We start from the raw sequence: 17,338 nt of genomic DNA, 5'->3' as shown, positions 1-17,338 counted from the left end.
CCGTAGTTGCATTGTCAGGGATATTTATTCTTTATTATTCTGCTGTTAATAAAGCTAGACCACCAGTGCAATCTTCACCACCTCTCAATTTTTACTACCACATTTTCAGTCCACAATCTTGTCGCAATCAACATGAGTGGCAAAATGACAGATGCTGGTGGAAAGGGGAAGAGGCGTGGTGGAAAAGGCAAAAAAGGTTTTGTCTGTGGGGAAGGTGGCAAAGCTCCATTATCATCTGCTGAAGATAGACCATCTACCAGCAAAAGTAAGATGTCTACTACTTACCGTGGACAATCCGATGTGCTCCCTTTTTTACGGACACGAACAACAGGAACAAAGGTAGATGATGGGCAAAAAAGGAAAATGCTTGAATGGATCTCAAGTGGTCCAACAAGTGCCCTCTCAGCCACTTCAAGTACCGCATCCAAAAAACACCAGTCCTCTGAGTTGTCATCCCAATCACACTTGATTTCTCCCAGCTCTGAAGTCTCCATCAGCCCTGCACAGTATGGTGGAACTGAGATGGCTGAGTCTGCAGAGCTGTTCAGTCACACTATAGCCTGGGAATCAGAGGTCTGCTCCCAAGCTACAGTGAGTACAGAACAGGAAATGGTCTGCAGTGATGCCCAGAACCTTTGTGACTCTGATTCAGGCCGTGAGGACCAAGTTTCTGAGCATAATGTTGACCCTTTGTCACAAACTGTAACACCTGTGGTTATAGACAATGAGGAACATACTGATGAAGATGAGACGCAGATACCCGATTGGGATGACAACTTAAATATTCGGTCAGGGCAAGAAGAGGCTCGGTCTGAGGGGGAGGGGAGTGCAAACACAACAATTGATGAGGAAGTTCTAGATCCCACCTACTGTCAACCCCCAGTCAGGCACTCGAGGAGGTCAACAGAGGCGGTGGAGGAGGATGCAACCGACGACGAAGTTACCTTGCGCCTTCCTGGACAGAGTCGGAGCACTGGTAGCACGTCTACAACTGCATCCCCAGCCACCACTCTGCCTATGAGCATTATTCGGGGTGGATCAACAGGTCGCATGGCCTCTAAGCCTTGCCTAGCCTGGTCCTTTTTTGACATAGAAAAAGATCGCCCAAATTATGTGATCTGTAAACTTTGTCATGATTCTCTTAGTAGAGGTCAAAACCTCAGCAGTTTGACAACTTCTTCCATGAATCGTCACATGAATAAATATCATAGGTCCCGGTGGGAAGCTCACTGTGCTGCAATGCGGCCTAGCAGAGCGAACCATCCACCGCCTGCCCCTTCCAGTGCATCCGCGCGCTCTTCATCTTCTAGGACTGTGGGGACAGCTGTCACACCTGTTTTTCCACCCACAACTTCCACCACTGTAACCGCAACAGGCAGTTTGCTTGGTAGGTCGTCAGTTGGTTTGGAAGGGGAAACAAGTGAGTGTGTACAGCTCTCTCAGACATCGATAGCACCAACGTTGGATGAAGGCAACATGTCTCCGCCTGCACTTTCCTCACAAACCTGCATTTTTCCAGGGACACCCTACTCAACACCGTCTACACACAGCAGCCAGATCTCTGTCCCTCAGATGTGGTCAAATAAAAGGCCACTTCCTCCGACCCATGACAAAGCTAAGAGGTTGACTCTATCCCTCTGTAAGCTGTTGGCTACCGAAATGCTGCCTTTCCGCCTAGTGGACACACAGGATTTTAGAGACCTTATGTCTGTCGCTGTGCCCCAGTACCAGATGCCTAGTCGCCACTACTTCTCTAAGAAAGGTGTGCCCGCGCTACACCAGCATGTCGCACACAACATCACCGCTTCCTTGAGAAACTCTGTGTGTGAACGGGTGCATTTCACCACCGATACTTGGACCAGTAAGCATGGACAGGGACGTTACATGTCGCTGACTGGGCACTGGGTAACTATGGTGATAGATGGTGAAGGGTCTGCTGCACAAGTCTTGCCGTCCCCACGACTTGTGTGTCAATCCTCTGTCTGTCCAAGTTCCGCCACTGCTTCTGCATCCTCCACCTCATCTGGGTCCTCCACCTCCGCCCCAAGCCTGCCTGGTCAGGCCACCAGCGTTCTCACTGCGCAGAAGGAATCACGCACGCCTCATTACTATGCTGGCAGCAGAGCGCAACGGCATCAGGCGGTCTTTAGCTTGACATGTCTTGGGAATAAGAGTCACACAGCTGAGGAGTTGTGGTCAGCTCTGCAGTCCGAGTTTAATAAATGGTTGTCTCCACTCAACCTGCAGCCTGGTAAGGCCGTGTGCGACAATGCTGCAAACCTGGGTGCGGCCCTTCGCCTGGGCAAGGTGACACACGTACCTTGTATGGCTCACGTGTTGAACCTTGTTGTCCAGCAATTTTTAACACACTATCCCGGCCTAGATGGCCTTCTGAACAGGGCACGAAAACTGTCTGCTCACTTCCGCCGTTCAAGCGCCGCAGCAGAGCGACTTGCATCGCTCCAGAAGTCTTTCGGCCTGCCGGTTCATCGCCTGAAATGCGATGTGGCGACACGCTGGAATTCAACTCTCCACATGTTACAGCGACTGTGGCAGCACCGCAGAGCCCTGGTGCAATACGTCATGACGTATAGCCTGGGCCAACGAGATGCAGAGGTGGGGCAGATCACCCTGATGGAGTGGTCTCAGATCAAGGACCTATGCACCCTTCTGCACAGTTTCGACATGGCGACGAATATGTTTAGCGCTGACAATGCCATTATCAGCATGACGATTCCAGTCATTTACATGCTGGAGCACACGCTAAACACTATTCGGAGTCAGGGGGTGGGACAACATGAAGGGGAGGAACTACAGGAGGATTCATATGCGCAAGGGACAACAACATCACCAAGGTCCAGACGTTCATCATCACCAACGCAGCAGGCATGGGACCATGGGGGACAGGGATCGACAAGGGCGCATAGTAGCAGGCGAAATGTTGAGCAAGGTGCAGGAGAACATGAAGAAATGGAGGACGAACTGTCCATGGACATGGAAGACTCAGCGGATGAGGGAGACCTTGGTCAAATTTCAGTTGAAAGAGGTTGGGGGGAGATGTCAGAGGAAGAAAGAACGGGTAGCACCTCTATGCCACAAACACAGCGTGGACTTGGTCCGCATGGCTGCGCAAGACACATGAGTGCCTTTTTGTTGCACTACCTCCAACATGACAGTCGTATTGTCAAAATTAGAAGTGATGATGACTACTGGATTGCCACACTATTAGATCCCCGGTACAAGTCCAAATTTTGTGACATAATTCCAGCCATAGAAAGGGACGCACGTATGCAGGAGTATCAGCAGAAGCTGTTACTCGATCTTAGCTCGGCTTTTCCACCAAACAACCGTGCAGGTGCAGGGAGGGAATCTCCCAGTTGTAACTTGACAAACATGGGACAGTCTCGTCATCTTCAACAGTCTACCCATACCAGTAGGACCGTATCTGGTGCTGGTAACAGCAATTTTATGGAATATTTTCATAATTTTTTTAGACCCTCTTTTGCAAGGCCACCAGAGACAACAAGTCTGACACATAGTCAACGGCTGGAGAGGATGATACAGGAGTATCTCCAAATGAACATCGATGCCATGACTGTGCAACTGGAGCCTTGCTCCTTTTGGGCTTCAAACCTAGAAAAATGGCCAGAGCTCGCAACTTACGCCTTGGAGATTTTGTCGTGTCCAGCTGCCAGCGTTGTCTCTGAACGTGTCTTCAGTGCTGCTGGGTGTGTGCTGACAGATAAGCGCACGCGTCTGTCCAGTGACAATGTGGACAGACTGACGTTCATCAAAATGAACAAGTCATGGATCCAGAAGGAATTTACAACCCCTGTGTCATCCTGGGGAGAGTAAATGCTTGTGGATTTGGAATGTGCTTGATGCAAATCTAGCTGTGAAGTGTACAACTAGGGCACAAGTGCTGCCACTGAATGGGTGGGTGTGTGTGGGGCACAATTTTTGGAAAAAAAGGGAGACTCCGCTTGGAGTAACCCTTGCTTACATTGTTTTTAAAAGAAGCCAAGATGAACAGAGCTGGGATCAGGAAAGACTTTGCTACCTACTCCGGTGTCATCCTGGGGACGGTTAATTATGGCGTGTTTTTGAATGTGCTTGATGCAAATCAAAACATCCTATTTGCAACTAGGGCCCAAGTGCTGCCACTGATGGGGTGGGTGTCTGTGTGGCCCAATTTTTGGAAAAAAGGGAGACTCCGCTTGGAGTAACCCTTGCTTGCTGTGTTTTTAAAAGAAGCCAAGATGAGCAGAGCTGGGATCAGGAAAGACTTTGCTACCTACTCCGGTGTCATCCTGGGGACGGTTAATTATGGCGTATTTTTGAATGTGCTTGATGCAAATCTAGCTGTGAAGTGTACAACTGGGGCACAACTGCTGCCACTGAAGGGGTGGGTGTGTGTGGGGCCCAATTTTTGGAAAAAAGGGAGACTCCGCTTGGAGTAACCCTTGCTTACATTGTTTTTAAAAGAAGCCAAGATGAACAGAGCTGGGATCAGGAAAGACTTTGCTACCTACCCCGGTGTCACCCTGGGGACGGATAAGAATGGCGTATTTTTGAATGTGCTTGATGCAAATCTAGCTGTGAAGTGTACAACTGGGGCACAACTGCTGCCACTGAAGGGGTGGGTGTGTGTGGGGCCCAATTTTTGGAAAAAAAGGAGACTCCGCTTGGAGTAACCCTTGCTTACATTGTTTTTAAAAGAAGCCAAGATGAACAGAGCTGGGATTAGGAAAGACTTTGCTACCTACCCCGGTGTCATCCTGGGGACGGTTAATTATGGCGTATTTTTGAATGTGCTTGATGCAAATCAAAACATCCTGTTTGCAACTAGGGCCCAAGTGCTGCCACTGATGGGGTGGGTGTCTGTGTGGCCCAATTTTTGGAAAAAAGGGAGACTCCGCTTGGAGTCACCTTGCGGTGTTTTACATGACTTTAGAAGGGCGTGCCATGCCTATATCTGTGTGTCCTCCTCTTTTTCCTTGTCCAGCTGTTTTGTTTTCGCATGAGTATATGTCCTTGTCACTTTCCCATGTGTTTGAGTTGTTTGTCACCTTTTGGACACCTTTGAGGGTGTTTTCTAGGTGTTTTTCTGTGTTTGTGATTGCCTGCCATTGTTTCCTATGCTGTCCGAGTTCGGTTCGTCGAACGTTCGACGAGCCGAACTCGAACGGGACCTCCGTTCGGCGAACCGATCTCGAGCCGAACCGGGACCGGTTTGCTCATCTCTATTCATCAGCTGATTACCGGCCGCTCCTGCAGCGATGGGACAGGATCAGACTCTCATCCGATCGCTGCAGGAGCTGCCGGTAATCAGCACAGACGTGAGTATGTATTTATTTTTTTTTTTTTGCACTGATGCTTCAGCTGATTGTATAATCGGCTTTTATACAGTCAGCTGATGTGTCATGTGATTCACATCCTTTAACCTGACACATCATCTGATCGCTTTGCCTTCCAGCAAACCGATCAGATGATATTGGATCCTGATTGGACGGCGCGGGACCCTAACCCAGGATTACTGCGGAGGGGGGGTTTATTTCAATAAAGATGGAGTCACTAATTGTGTTGTGTTATATTTCTAATAAAAAATATTTTTCTGTGTGTTGTGTTTTTTTTTTTATCATTACTAGAAATTCATGGTGGCCATGTCTAATATTGGCGTGACACCATGAATTTTGGGCTTAGGGCCAGCTGATAATATACAGCTAGCCCTAACTCCATTATTACCTAGCTAGCCACCCGGCATCAGGGCAGCTGGAAGAGTTGGATACAGCTCCAGAAGATGGCGCTTCTATGAAAGCGCCATTTTCTGGGGTGGCTGCGGACTGCAATTCGCAGTGGGGGTGCCCAGAAAGCTTGGGCACCCTTCACTGTGGATTCCAATCCCCAGCTGCCTAGTTGTACCCGGCTGGACACTAAAATTAGGCGAAGCTCACGTCATTTTTTTTTTTAAATTATTTCATGAAATTCATGAAATAATTAAAAAAAAAAAGAGCTTCTCTATATTTTTGGTTCCCAGCCGGGTACAAATAGGCAGCTGGGGGTTGGGGGCAGCCCGTACCTGCCTGCTGTACCCGGCTAGCATACAAAAATATAGCGAAGCCCATGTCATTTTTTTTTTCTTTTTGGGTAAACAACTGCATACAGTCCTGGATGGAGGATGCTGAGCCTTGTAGTTCTGCAGCTGCTGTCTGCTCTCCTGCATACAATGAACATTTTGAATAAGGAAATGACATCAGACCTTTTTTTTTTTTTTCATCAACAATCTTTAATGGCATTGTGCACTGATTAAAAACGCAGTGAGCAAAAACGCAGCAAAAAATGCACAAAATCGCGGCAAAAACGTGACATGCAGCACCGCAGGTGACAGAGCAGAGCAAGTTGGTGACATGCTCTGCTCTGACACAGTGTGCTGCATGTCACTGTATCCACTCTGGGACTTGTTGTGCAGGTGACCGGATGATACATGTCACTAACTTGCTCCACTCTGTGACTTCTGCTGCATTGTTCCAACTGTATACACTCTCACCTGAACAAGTCTCAGAGTGGGGCAGTTAGTGACATGTATCATCCGGTCACCTGCACAAGTCCCAGAGTGGTGAAAGATAGTGACATGCAGCACACTACGTGTCAGAGCAGAGCATGTCACTGTCTCCACTCTGGGACTTGTTGTGCAGGTGACCGGATGATACATGTCACTAACTGCCCCACTCTGTGATTTCTGCTGCATAGTACTAACTGTATACACTCTCACCTGCACAACAAGTCCCATAGTGGAGACAGTTAGTGACATGTAGCATCCGGTCACCTGCACAACAAGTCCCAGAGTGGAGACAGTGACATGCAGCACACTGTGTCAGAGCAGAGCATGTCACTGTCTCCACTCCGTTGACCTCACAGCCCGTACACGCTGCGATGGATGCAGGGGGACACAGAACAAGTAATCGGCCGACACTGGAGTCATCTGATTACGTGGGATGAATTGAGCAGTAAAATGCTCTGGTGCTCGATGGGCGAAGCCCATGCAGATTTTTTTTTAAAAAAATTCATTAAAAATAATAAAAAAATAATCAAATTTTTTGTGGGCTCCCGCTGCATTTTCTATTGCTAAGGGTAACCAAAGCAGCTACTGGCTGCTAGCCCCCGCTGCTTGGTGTTACTTTCACTGGCAATAGAAATGCAGGGAAGCATTTTTTTTATAAAGGTTTTTCCCTGAAAACGTTTTTAAGAAAATGACGTGGGCTTCGCCATATTTTTGTATGCTAGCCAGGTACAGCAGGCAGCTACGGGCTGCCCCCAACCCCCAGCTGCCTAGTTGTACCCGGCTGGGAACCAAAAATATAGAGAAGCCCTTTTTTTTCATGAATTTCATGAAATAATTAAAAAAAAAAAAAAACGATGTGGGCTTCGCCAAATTTTTGAGTACAGCCAGGTACAACTAGGCAGCTGGGGATTGGAATCCACAGTGCAGGGTGCCCAAACTTTCTAGGCCCCCCACTGCGAATTGCAGTCCACAGCTGCCCCAGAAAATGGCGCTTTCATAGAAGCGCCATCTTCAGGCGCTGTATCCAACTCTTCCAGTGGCCCTGGTGGCAGGTGGCACGCTGGGTAATAAGGGGTTAATACCAGCTATGTTTTACCAGCTGGTATAAAGCCCGAGATTCTTAATGTCAGGCCAAGTTTAACTTGGCCATTAAGAATCTCCAACAAAGGGTTTAAAAAAAAAAAAAAAAAAAAAAAAAGACCACACAGAGAAAAATACTTTATTAGAAATAAATATACAGACACAGTAGGGACTCCATGTTTATTACTCCCTCTCACCCCTCCACGATGGAGAGATTTCTGTACTGACCATGCCAGGAGCGAGCGGGGGGGAGAGAAGAGAGCGAGCGGGGGGGAGAAGAGAGCGAGCGGGGGGGGGGAGAGGAGAGCGAGCGGGGGGGAGAAGAGAGCGAGCGGGGGGGAGAAGAGAGCGAGGGGGGGGGAGAAGAGAGCGAGCGGGGGGGAGAAGAGAGCGAGCGGGGGGGAGAAGAGTGAGCGGGGGGGAGAAGAGAGCGAGCGGGGGGGAGAAGAGAGCGAGCGGGGGGGAGAAGAGTGAGCGGGGGGGAGAAGAGAGCGCGGGGGGGAGAAGAGAGAGAGCGGGGGGAGAAGAGAGCGAGCGGGGGGGAGAAGAGAGCGAGCGAGGGGGAGAAGAGAGCGAGCGGGGGGGAGAAGAGAGCGAGCGGGGGGGAGAAGAGAGCGAGCGGGGGGGAGAAGAGAGCGAGCGGGGGGGAGAAGAGAGCGAGCGGGGGGGAGAAGAGAGCGAGGGGGGGGAGAAGAGAGCGAGCGGGGGGGAGAAGAGTGAGCGAGGGGGAGAAGAGAGCGAGCGGGGGGGAGAAGAGAGCGAGCGGGGGGGAGAAGAGGGCGAGCGGGGGGAGAAGAGAGCGAGGGGGGGGAGAAGAGAGCGAGCGGGAGGGAGAAGAGAGCGAGGGGGGGGAGAAGAGAACGAGCGGGAGGGAGAAGAGAGCGAGGGGGGGGAGAAGAGAACGAGCGGGGGGGAGAAGAGAGCGAGCGGGGGGGAGAAGAGAGCGAGGGGGGGGAGAAGAGAGCGAGCGGGGGGGAGAAGAAGAGAGCGAGAGAGGAGAGAGGGAGGGAGAAGAGAGCGAGCGGGGGGGAAGAGAGCGAGCGGGGGGAGGGAGAGGAGAGCGAGCGAGGGGAGGGAGAAGAGAGCGAGCGAGGGGAGGGAGAAGAGAGCGAGCGGGGGGAGGGAGAAGGGAGCGAGCGGGGGGAGGGAGAAGGGAGCGAGCGGGGGGGAGGGAGAAGGGAGCGAGCGGGGGGGAGGGAGAAGAGAGCGAGCGGGGGGGAGGGAGAAGAGAGCGAGCGGGGGGGAGGGAGAAGAGAGCGAGCGGGGGGGAGGGAGAAGAGAGCGAGCGGGGGGGAGGGAGAAGAGAGCGAGCGGGGGGGAGGGAGAAGAGAGCGAGCGGGGGGAGGGAGAAGAGAGCGAGCGGGGGGGAGGGAGAAGAGAGCGAGCGGGGGGAGGGAGAAGAGAGCGAGCGGGGGGAGGGAGAAGAGAGCGAGCGGGGGGAGGGAGAAGAGAGCGAGCGGGGGGAGGGAGAAGAGAGCGAGCGGGGGGAGGGAGAAGAGAGCGAGCGGGGGGGAGGGAGACGAGAGCGAGCGGGGGGAGGGAGAAGAGAGCGAGCGGGGGGGAGGGAGAAGAGAGCGAGCGGGGGAGGAGAAAGAAGAGAGCGAGCGGGGGGGAGGGAGAAGAGAGCGAGCGGGGGGGAGAAGAGCGAGCGGGGGGGAGAAGAGCGAGCGGGGGGGAGAAGAGAGCGAGCGGGGGGGGGGAGAAGAGAGCGAGCGGGGGGGGGGGAGAAGAGAGCGAGCGGGGGGAGAAGAAAGCGAGCGGGGGGAGAAGAAAGCGAGCGGGGGGGAGAAGAGAGCGAGCGGGGGGGAGAAGAGAGAGCGGGGGGAAGAGAGGGGGAGGAAGAGAGGGGGAGGAAGAGAGGGGGGAGGAAGAGGGGGGGATAGAGGGGGGGAGAAAAGAGAGAGGGGGAGAAAAGAGGGGGGGAGAAAAGAGAGGGGGGGGGGAAGAGAGAGAGGGGGGGAAGAGAGAGAGAGGGGGGGAAGAGAGAGAGGGGGGGGAAGAGAGAGAGAGGGGGAAGAGAGAGAGGGGGGGAGAAGAGAGAGAGGGGGGGAGAAGAGAGAGGGGGGAGAAGAGAGAGGGGGGAGAAGAGAGGGGGGTAGAGAGAGGGGGAGAGAGAGGGGGGGAGAAGAGAGAGAGGGGGGGGAGAAGAGAGAGAGGGGGGGGAGAAGAGAGAGAGGGGGGGAGAAGAGAGAGAGGGGGGAGAAGAGAGTGGGGAAAGAACGGGGGGGGGCAGAGGTGCTCTGTCACCAACTGTCTCCACTCTGTGACTTGTGGTGCAGGTGACAGAGTGCAGACAGTTGGTCCCATGCAGCAGGACAGATGGCAGAGCACAGCGGTGACATGCCTGTCAGTGTCTTGCTGCTGGGAGGAGCAGAAGATCACACTGCCCGACACCGGCCGCTCTCCTGACATCGCAGCAGAGCGGGCGGGTGGACAGTGTGAGCACATACTTACGTGCAGGGGGGGATTCAGCTGAAGAAACCCCCCCTGTACTGCACACTGGCGCCCCGTGCCTCACCATCTGCAGGACGCTTACGGCTCCACACTGACGTCCTCCGGATACTCCCCTTGATGCTGAGCTGTGACGTGCGGTAGTCACCGCCCACAGCCCTGTCACTCAATCTGAGTGGCGCCGGCATCCTGTGACGTACCCGCCCAGTTTGAGAGCCCGGAAATGCCGGGACGTCAGAGGATGCCGGCGGCCACAGCTCCAGGGGGTCATGTGACAGGCACTGAGCGTGCAGCATAGCGCCGCTCAGTGCCAGAAATGGAAACAGAAGCCAATGGAGAAGACGCCTAGAAAGGTAAGTATAACTCATACAGAAAATAAAAAAAATGGGTGAACCACCCCTTTAAATCACATGAAAGCCTTGTGTGTCTAATATAGGTTTTCAAAATTTTGTGTTTGTTGCTTAGGGCAACAGTGTTCTACAAACGCGGACAAACAAAATGGCAGAGTATAATGCGGTATTCACAGCAACTGAGAGCAGAGGAGTGATAACATTCTTGTTTCTGCAAGGAAAGTCAGCAAAGGATATTCATGGTGATATGTCGCAGACATTGAGGGATCAATGCCCTCCATATGCCCTTCATATTCGACAGTTAAGAACTGGGTTGTCAAATTTTAAATGGGCCACTCCAGCACCAATGATGAGGAATGTCCTGGATAGCCAAGAATGATGGTTGTTCCAGAGATCGTCGATGCTGTGCACAACCTCATACTGGAGAATCGACGAATTTCAGCTAAAGCAATAGCAGACATCATGGGGATTTCCCGTGAAAATCTCCTGGGATAAGGAGGGCGTGACTACCTTCAAAAGGGTTCCACAATCAATGCACGGTATTACATTGAACTTTTGGACCATCTGAAGGCAGCTCTGAAAGCCAAAAGGCGCGGCAAGCTGTCCAAAGGAATCTTGTTCCTGCAAGACAGAGCTGCTGCTCATACTGCACATGTGACCATGGCTAAACTGGCAGAGCTGGGCTTCGAGCTGGATGACCACCCACCTTATTCATCATACCTAGCTCCCTCCGACGAACATCTGCTTCTAAACCTGAAGAAACACCTGAAGGGGACTTTCACACTGTTCCTGATGCCATGGCTGCTACGGATGCCTGGCTTGAGGCACAAATAAAATCCTTCTATTTTCTAGGCTTACAGAACTTGGAATACCGATGTAAGAAGTGGGTTGACATCAGTGGAGAGTATGTGCAATACATGTAAAGTTTCATCATCCTATCTTGTTTCTTTCTGGGTAAAGCCAAAGACTCATCAGAAGCCCCTTGTACATATTTTTAGGGGGGGTTTAAAAAACCTCCACAAGTGCCTGAAAGTTTTTTCAAGAAAAAAAAAAAATGTTGATTATGTTGTGGAAATGCAGCAGGTTTTCCCTGTGGATTTCTACCCTTCATAGTAAACGTTAGAAATCAGCACAATCAGAATGTAAGACAGGAAGATTGGAAGGCAGAACTGCCAAGGATTTGCATCAAGAGTCACAGTGGAAAAATCCCATTACCTTCCAAAGACTGGTGTACAGCTCCACTGTGTCCACAAGCTGACATTACACGTCTCCCTCCTCTCACTGCAGAGAAATACTGTCTGTGTGATTTCATGCTGATGCTGCAGTGATCACATATCTTTATTACCTAGTATGTGCCTTCTGTAGACACAGGTAGCTTGTAATGGCCTCTGTGAGTAAGGTAATCAAGGTCCATTTACAGCGCACGATAATGAAGCAGTCAAAACAGGCTGCAAATCATGCGGTGAACTGGAAAAACGGTAATTTACAGAAGAGATAATCGTTCTCGGCAGCGCATTGGCCTGCTGCGGAGCACAATGGCAGCCTATGTGCACTGATCTATTACAGACCAGTCTGCATGCATAAACTGGCTGCAAAACGACAGCCGACAAGCAAGCATGGGACCACTCACAATTTCATTTCAATGGCATCTGGGGCTTCACAGATCCCAACAAAATTAAATTGCCGATTCTGAACCGCAAACACAGATCATGCTCCGAGTCTCGCAGATTAACACAGCGCATGAATGTCGCCTTAGGCGGAGTTCACATGTCCAGTTATCATCTGTTTGAAACGTATATAGGAAAGAAAAAAAACAATGAAAAACTGAGCCATGGACTTCAAAGATTCAACAAGCGGATCCAGCTGATATCAGTAATTTGTGCGTGCAGAATGTACACGGGTGTGCATTTCCTAACAGATTATTGATGATATGCTGTAATGCGCTGCTCCCCGGTACATTCAACAATATAGAGGTTTAATCACAGAATGCAGACACAAGTTTCTTGCTATGGTTTCATCTTTTTGCTGTGACTGCACTCACCTGGCATAGCTGATGGGGGCTGTGATCCTGGATAAGGCTGCCAGGCTCCATATCTCTGATAAATATTAGAAGGCTGGCCAGAGGAAGGCTGGAAAGGGATGGATGGAGGGGGCGGCACTGTAGAGGGCATTGCCTGAGGTATGAATGGTGAAGGCACTGAAGGCGGAGGTGGAAGTACAGTGCTAATCGGAGACTGGGATAAAGCCTGCAAATACAAAAAAAAAATAAAAATAATAATAATAGTCTTATTCTGAGAGAAAAAAAATACATACATACAGCTCTGGCAAAAATTAAGAGAACACTGCAAAATTGTCGTTTTTTCTGATTTTTCTCTTTATTGGTATATTTTTGAGTAAAATGTAAATTGTTCTTTTATTCTATAAACTACTGACAACATGTCTGAATTTCCAAGCAATACATTTTGTATTTATTTTCTGAAAATGAGAAATGGTCAAAAAAAACAAAACAATGCATTGCTTTCAGACCTGAAATAATGCAAAGAATACAAGTTTATAACCATTTTTAAACAACAATACTAAGAATGTTTTACTTCAAAAAGAGGTCAGAAATCAATATTTTGTGGAATAACCATGATTTTTAAATCACAGCATTCATGTGTTTTGGCATGCTTTCCATCAGTCTTTCACACTGCTTTTGGGTGACCTAATGCACTCCTGGTGCAAAAATGTAAGCAGTTCTTCTTTGTTTGATGGCTTGTGACTATCCATCTTCCTCTTGATTACATTCCAGAGCTTTTCAATGGGGTTCAGGTCTGGAGATTGGGCTGGCCATAACAGGGTTTTGATGTCGTGGTCCTTCATCCACACATTGATTGACCTAGCTGTGTGGCATGGCGCATTGTCCTGCTGTTAAAACAAGTCCTCAGAGTTGAGGAACATTGCCTGAGCAGAAGGAAGCAACTGTTTTTCCAGGATAACCTTGTGTGCGGCTTGATTCATACGTCCTTCGAAAAGTTTAATCTGTCCAATTTCTAGAGTAAGGTAATCTTCTCTGATGAGTCTAGTTTTCAGCTTTGCCCAACTCCTGGTCGTCAAATGGTCAGACGAAGACCTGGAGAGGCGTATAAACCACAGTGTCTAGCACCCACTGTCAAAAGCAACTGTTTTTCCAGGATAACCTTGTGTGCGGCTTGATTTATACGTCCTTCGAAAAGTTTAATCTGTCCAATTTCTAGAGTAAGGTAATCTTCTCTGATGAGTCTAGTTTTCAGCTTTGCCCAACTCCTGGTCGTCAAATGGTCAGATGAAGACCTGGAGAGGCGTATAAACCACAGTGTCTAGCACCCACTGTCAAATTTGGTGGAGGATCGGTGATGATCTGAGGATGCTTCAGCAAGGCTAGAAATGGGCAGATTAAACTTTGCAAAGGACGTATGATTCAAGCTGCATACAAGGTTATCCTGGAAAGAAGGGAATTTTGTTACTTACCGTAAATTCCTTTTCTTCTAGCTCCAATTGGGAGACCCAGACGATTGGGTGTATAGCTACTGCCTCCGGAGGCCACACAAAGTATTACACTAAAAAGTGTAAGGCCCCTCCCCTTCTGGCTATACACCCCCCGTGGGATCACGGGCTGCTCAGTTTTAGTGCAAAAGCAAGAAGGAGGAAAGCCAATAACTGGTTAAACAAATTCAATCCGAAGGAACATCGGAGAACTGAAACCATTCAACATGAACAACATGTGTACCCGAACAAACCAAAAATCCCGAAGGAAACAGGGGCGGGTGCTGGGTCTCCCAATTGGAGCTAGAAGAAAAGGAATTTACGGTAAGTAACAAAATTCCCTTCTTCTTCGGCGCTCCATTGGGAGACCCAGACGATTGGGACGTCCAAAAGCAGTCCCTGGGTGGGTAAATTAATACCTCAAGTTTGGACTGTAAAAACAGCCCTTCCCTACATGGAGGCAACCGCCGCCTGCAGGACTCTTCTACTTAGGCTGGCATCCGCCTAAGCGTAGGCATGCACCTGATAACGCTTGGTGAAGGTGTGCGGACTCGCCCAGGTAGCCGCCTGGCCCACCTGCTGAGCCGTAGCCTGGTGCCGTAATGCCCAGGACGCACCCACGGCTCTGGTAGAATGGGCCTTCAGCCCTGATGGAACCGGAAGCCCAGCAGAACGGTAGGCTTCAAGGATTGGTTCCTTGATCCATCGAGCCAGGGTGGATTTGGCAGCCTGCGACCCCTTGCGCTGACCCGTGACAAGGACAAAGAGTGCATCCGATCGGCGCAGGGGCGCCGTGCGGGAAATGTAAATTCTGAGTGCTCTTCACCAGATCCAACAATGCAAATCCATTTCATATAGATGAAATGGATAAGGACAAACAGAAGGTAAGGAGATATCCTGATTGTGATGAAAAGGGGATACCACCTTAGGGAGAAACTCCGGAATCGGGCGCAGCACAACCTTGTCTTGGTGAAACACCGGGAAGGGAGCTTTGGATGACCGCGCTGCTAGCTCGGACACTCTCCGAAGAGACGTGACCGCTACCAGAAAGGCCACTTTCTGTGACAGTCGAGAAAGTGAAACATCCCTCAGAGGCTCGAAGGGCGGCTTCTGGAGAGCAATTAGTACCCTGTTCAGACCCCATGGGTCTAACGGCCTCAGTACGGAGGGACAATGTGACAATCCCCCTGCAGGAACGTGCGTACCTGAGGAAGTCGTGCTAGGCGCTTCTGAAAGAATACAGACAGCGCTGGAACTTGTCCTTTAAGGGAGCCGAGCAACAAACCTGTTTCCCAACCAGATTGCAGGAAGGAAAGAAAGTAGGCAATGCAAATGGCCAGGGAGACACTCCCTGAGCAGAGCCCTAAGGTAAGAATATCTTCCACGTCCAGTGGTAGATCTTGGCAGACGTCGGCTTCCTAGCCCGTCACATGGTGGCAATGACGTCATGAGATAATGCTGAAGACGCTAGGATCCAGGACTCAATGGCCACCCAGTCAGGTTCAGGGCCGTAAGATTCAGATGGAAAACGGCCCTTGGGACAGTAAGTTTGGCCGGTCTGGTAGTGCCCACGGCTGGTCGACCGTGAGATGCCACAGATCCGGGTACCACGACCTCCTCTGCCAGTCTGGGGCGACGAGGATGGCGCGGCGGCAATCGGAGCTGATCTTGCGTAGCACTCTGGGCAACAGTGCCAGAGGGGGAAACACATAGGGCAGCTGGAACTGCGACCAATCTTGCACTAAGGCGTCTGCCGCCAGAGCTCTGTGATCGCGAGACCGTGCCATGAAAGTTGGGACCTTGTTGTTGTGCCGGGACGCCATTAGGTCGACGTCCGGCCTTCCCCAACGGCGACAGATTTCCTGAAACACGTCCGGGTGAAGGGACCATTCCCCTGCGTCCATACCCTGGCGACTGAGGAAGTCTGCTTCCCAGTTTTCTACGCCCGGGATGTGAACTGCGGATATGGTGGATGCTCTTTCTTCCACCCACATCAGAGTCCGCCGGACTTCTTGGGAGGCTTGCCGACTGCGTATTCTGCCTTGGTGGTTGATGTACGCCACCGCTGTGGAGTTGTCCGACTGAACTCGGATCCGTTTGCATTCCAGCCACTGCTGGAAGGCTTGCAGGGCAAGATACACTGCTTAGATTTCCAGAACATTGATCTGAGAGGTGGACTCCTGCTGAGTCCACGTACCCTGAGCCCTGTGGTGGAGAAAGACTATTCTCCACCCTGACAGACTCACGTCTGTCGTGACCACCGTCCAGAATGGGGGTAGGAAGGACCTTCCTTTTGACCATGAGGTGGGAAGAAGTCACCACTGAAGAGAGTCCTTGACCGTCTGAGAAAGGGAGACGTTCCTGTCTAGGGACGTCGACTTCCCATCGCTTTGGCGGAGAATGTCCCATTGAAGTGGACGCAGATGAAACTGCGCGAAAGGGACTGCCTCCATTGCTGCTACCATCTTCGCTAGGAAGTGCATGAGGCGTCATAAGGGGTGTGACTGGCCTTGAAGGAGAGACTGCACCCCCGTCTGTAGTGAACGCTGTTTGTCCAGCGCAGGGGTGGGCAATTAATTTTCCCATGGGGCCGCCTGAGAAATTGGGATTGGTTTAGAGGGCCGGACTAATATAATTACCTCAGTTCTACCCAATATATTACATCACTACACCCCCTCCATATACTACACCTGTAATAAACTACACCACTACACCCCTATATACTACACCCCCCATATACACCTGTATTATACTACACTCCCATATACACCTGTATTATACTACACTCCCTCCATATACCTGTAATATACTACACCCCCATATACACCTGTATTATACTACACCACTATATAATACACCTCCGATATACTACATCATTACACCCCTATATACTACACCTGTAATATACTACATCACTACACCCCATATACTACACCACTATATACAACACCTCCATATAGCACACCTGTAATATACTACATCACTACACCCCATATACTACACCTGTAATATAGTACACCTCCATATAGCACACCTGTAATATACTACAACTCCACATAGTACACCTGTAATATACTACATCACTACACCCCTATATACACCTGTAATATACTACATCACTACACCCCATATACTACACCTGCAATATACTACACCTCCATATAGCACACCTGTAATATACTACACCTCCATATAGCACACCTGTAATATACTACAACTCCATATAGTACACCTGTAATATACTACATCACTACACCCCTATATACACCTGTAATATACTACACCCCCTCCATATACCTGTAATATACTACACCTCCATATAGCACACCTGTAATATACTACACCTCCATATAGCACACCTGTAATATACTACAACTCCACATAGTACACC

General features: G+C 50.2%; 1 protein-coding gene across 5 annotated transcripts in view; it reads right to left on the bottom strand.

Moving 5' to 3' along the window:
- SEC31B (SEC31 homolog B, COPII component) overlaps nt 1-17,338 on the bottom strand; it is a 231,866-nt gene that overhangs the window by 52,556 nt on the left and 161,972 nt on the right. For all 5 annotated transcript variants that reach the window (XM_075348917.1, XM_075348918.1, XM_075348919.1 and 2 more), the window contains exon 20: nt 12,485-12,689. In XM_075348917.1, the coding sequence (XP_075205032.1) occupies nt 12,485-12,689 (205 nt within the window). The remainder of the gene's footprint in view (nt 1-12,484; nt 12,690-17,338) is intronic.

The sequence above is a fragment of the Anomaloglossus baeobatrachus genome, chromosome 5, assembly GCF_048569485.1.
Source record: "Anomaloglossus baeobatrachus isolate aAnoBae1 chromosome 5, aAnoBae1.hap1, whole genome shotgun sequence".
NCBI lineage: Eukaryota > Metazoa > Chordata > Amphibia > Anura > Aromobatidae > Anomaloglossus > Anomaloglossus baeobatrachus.
The sequence above is the reverse complement of the archived record's forward strand: the minus strand, read 5'-3'. Positions and strand labels throughout refer to the sequence as shown.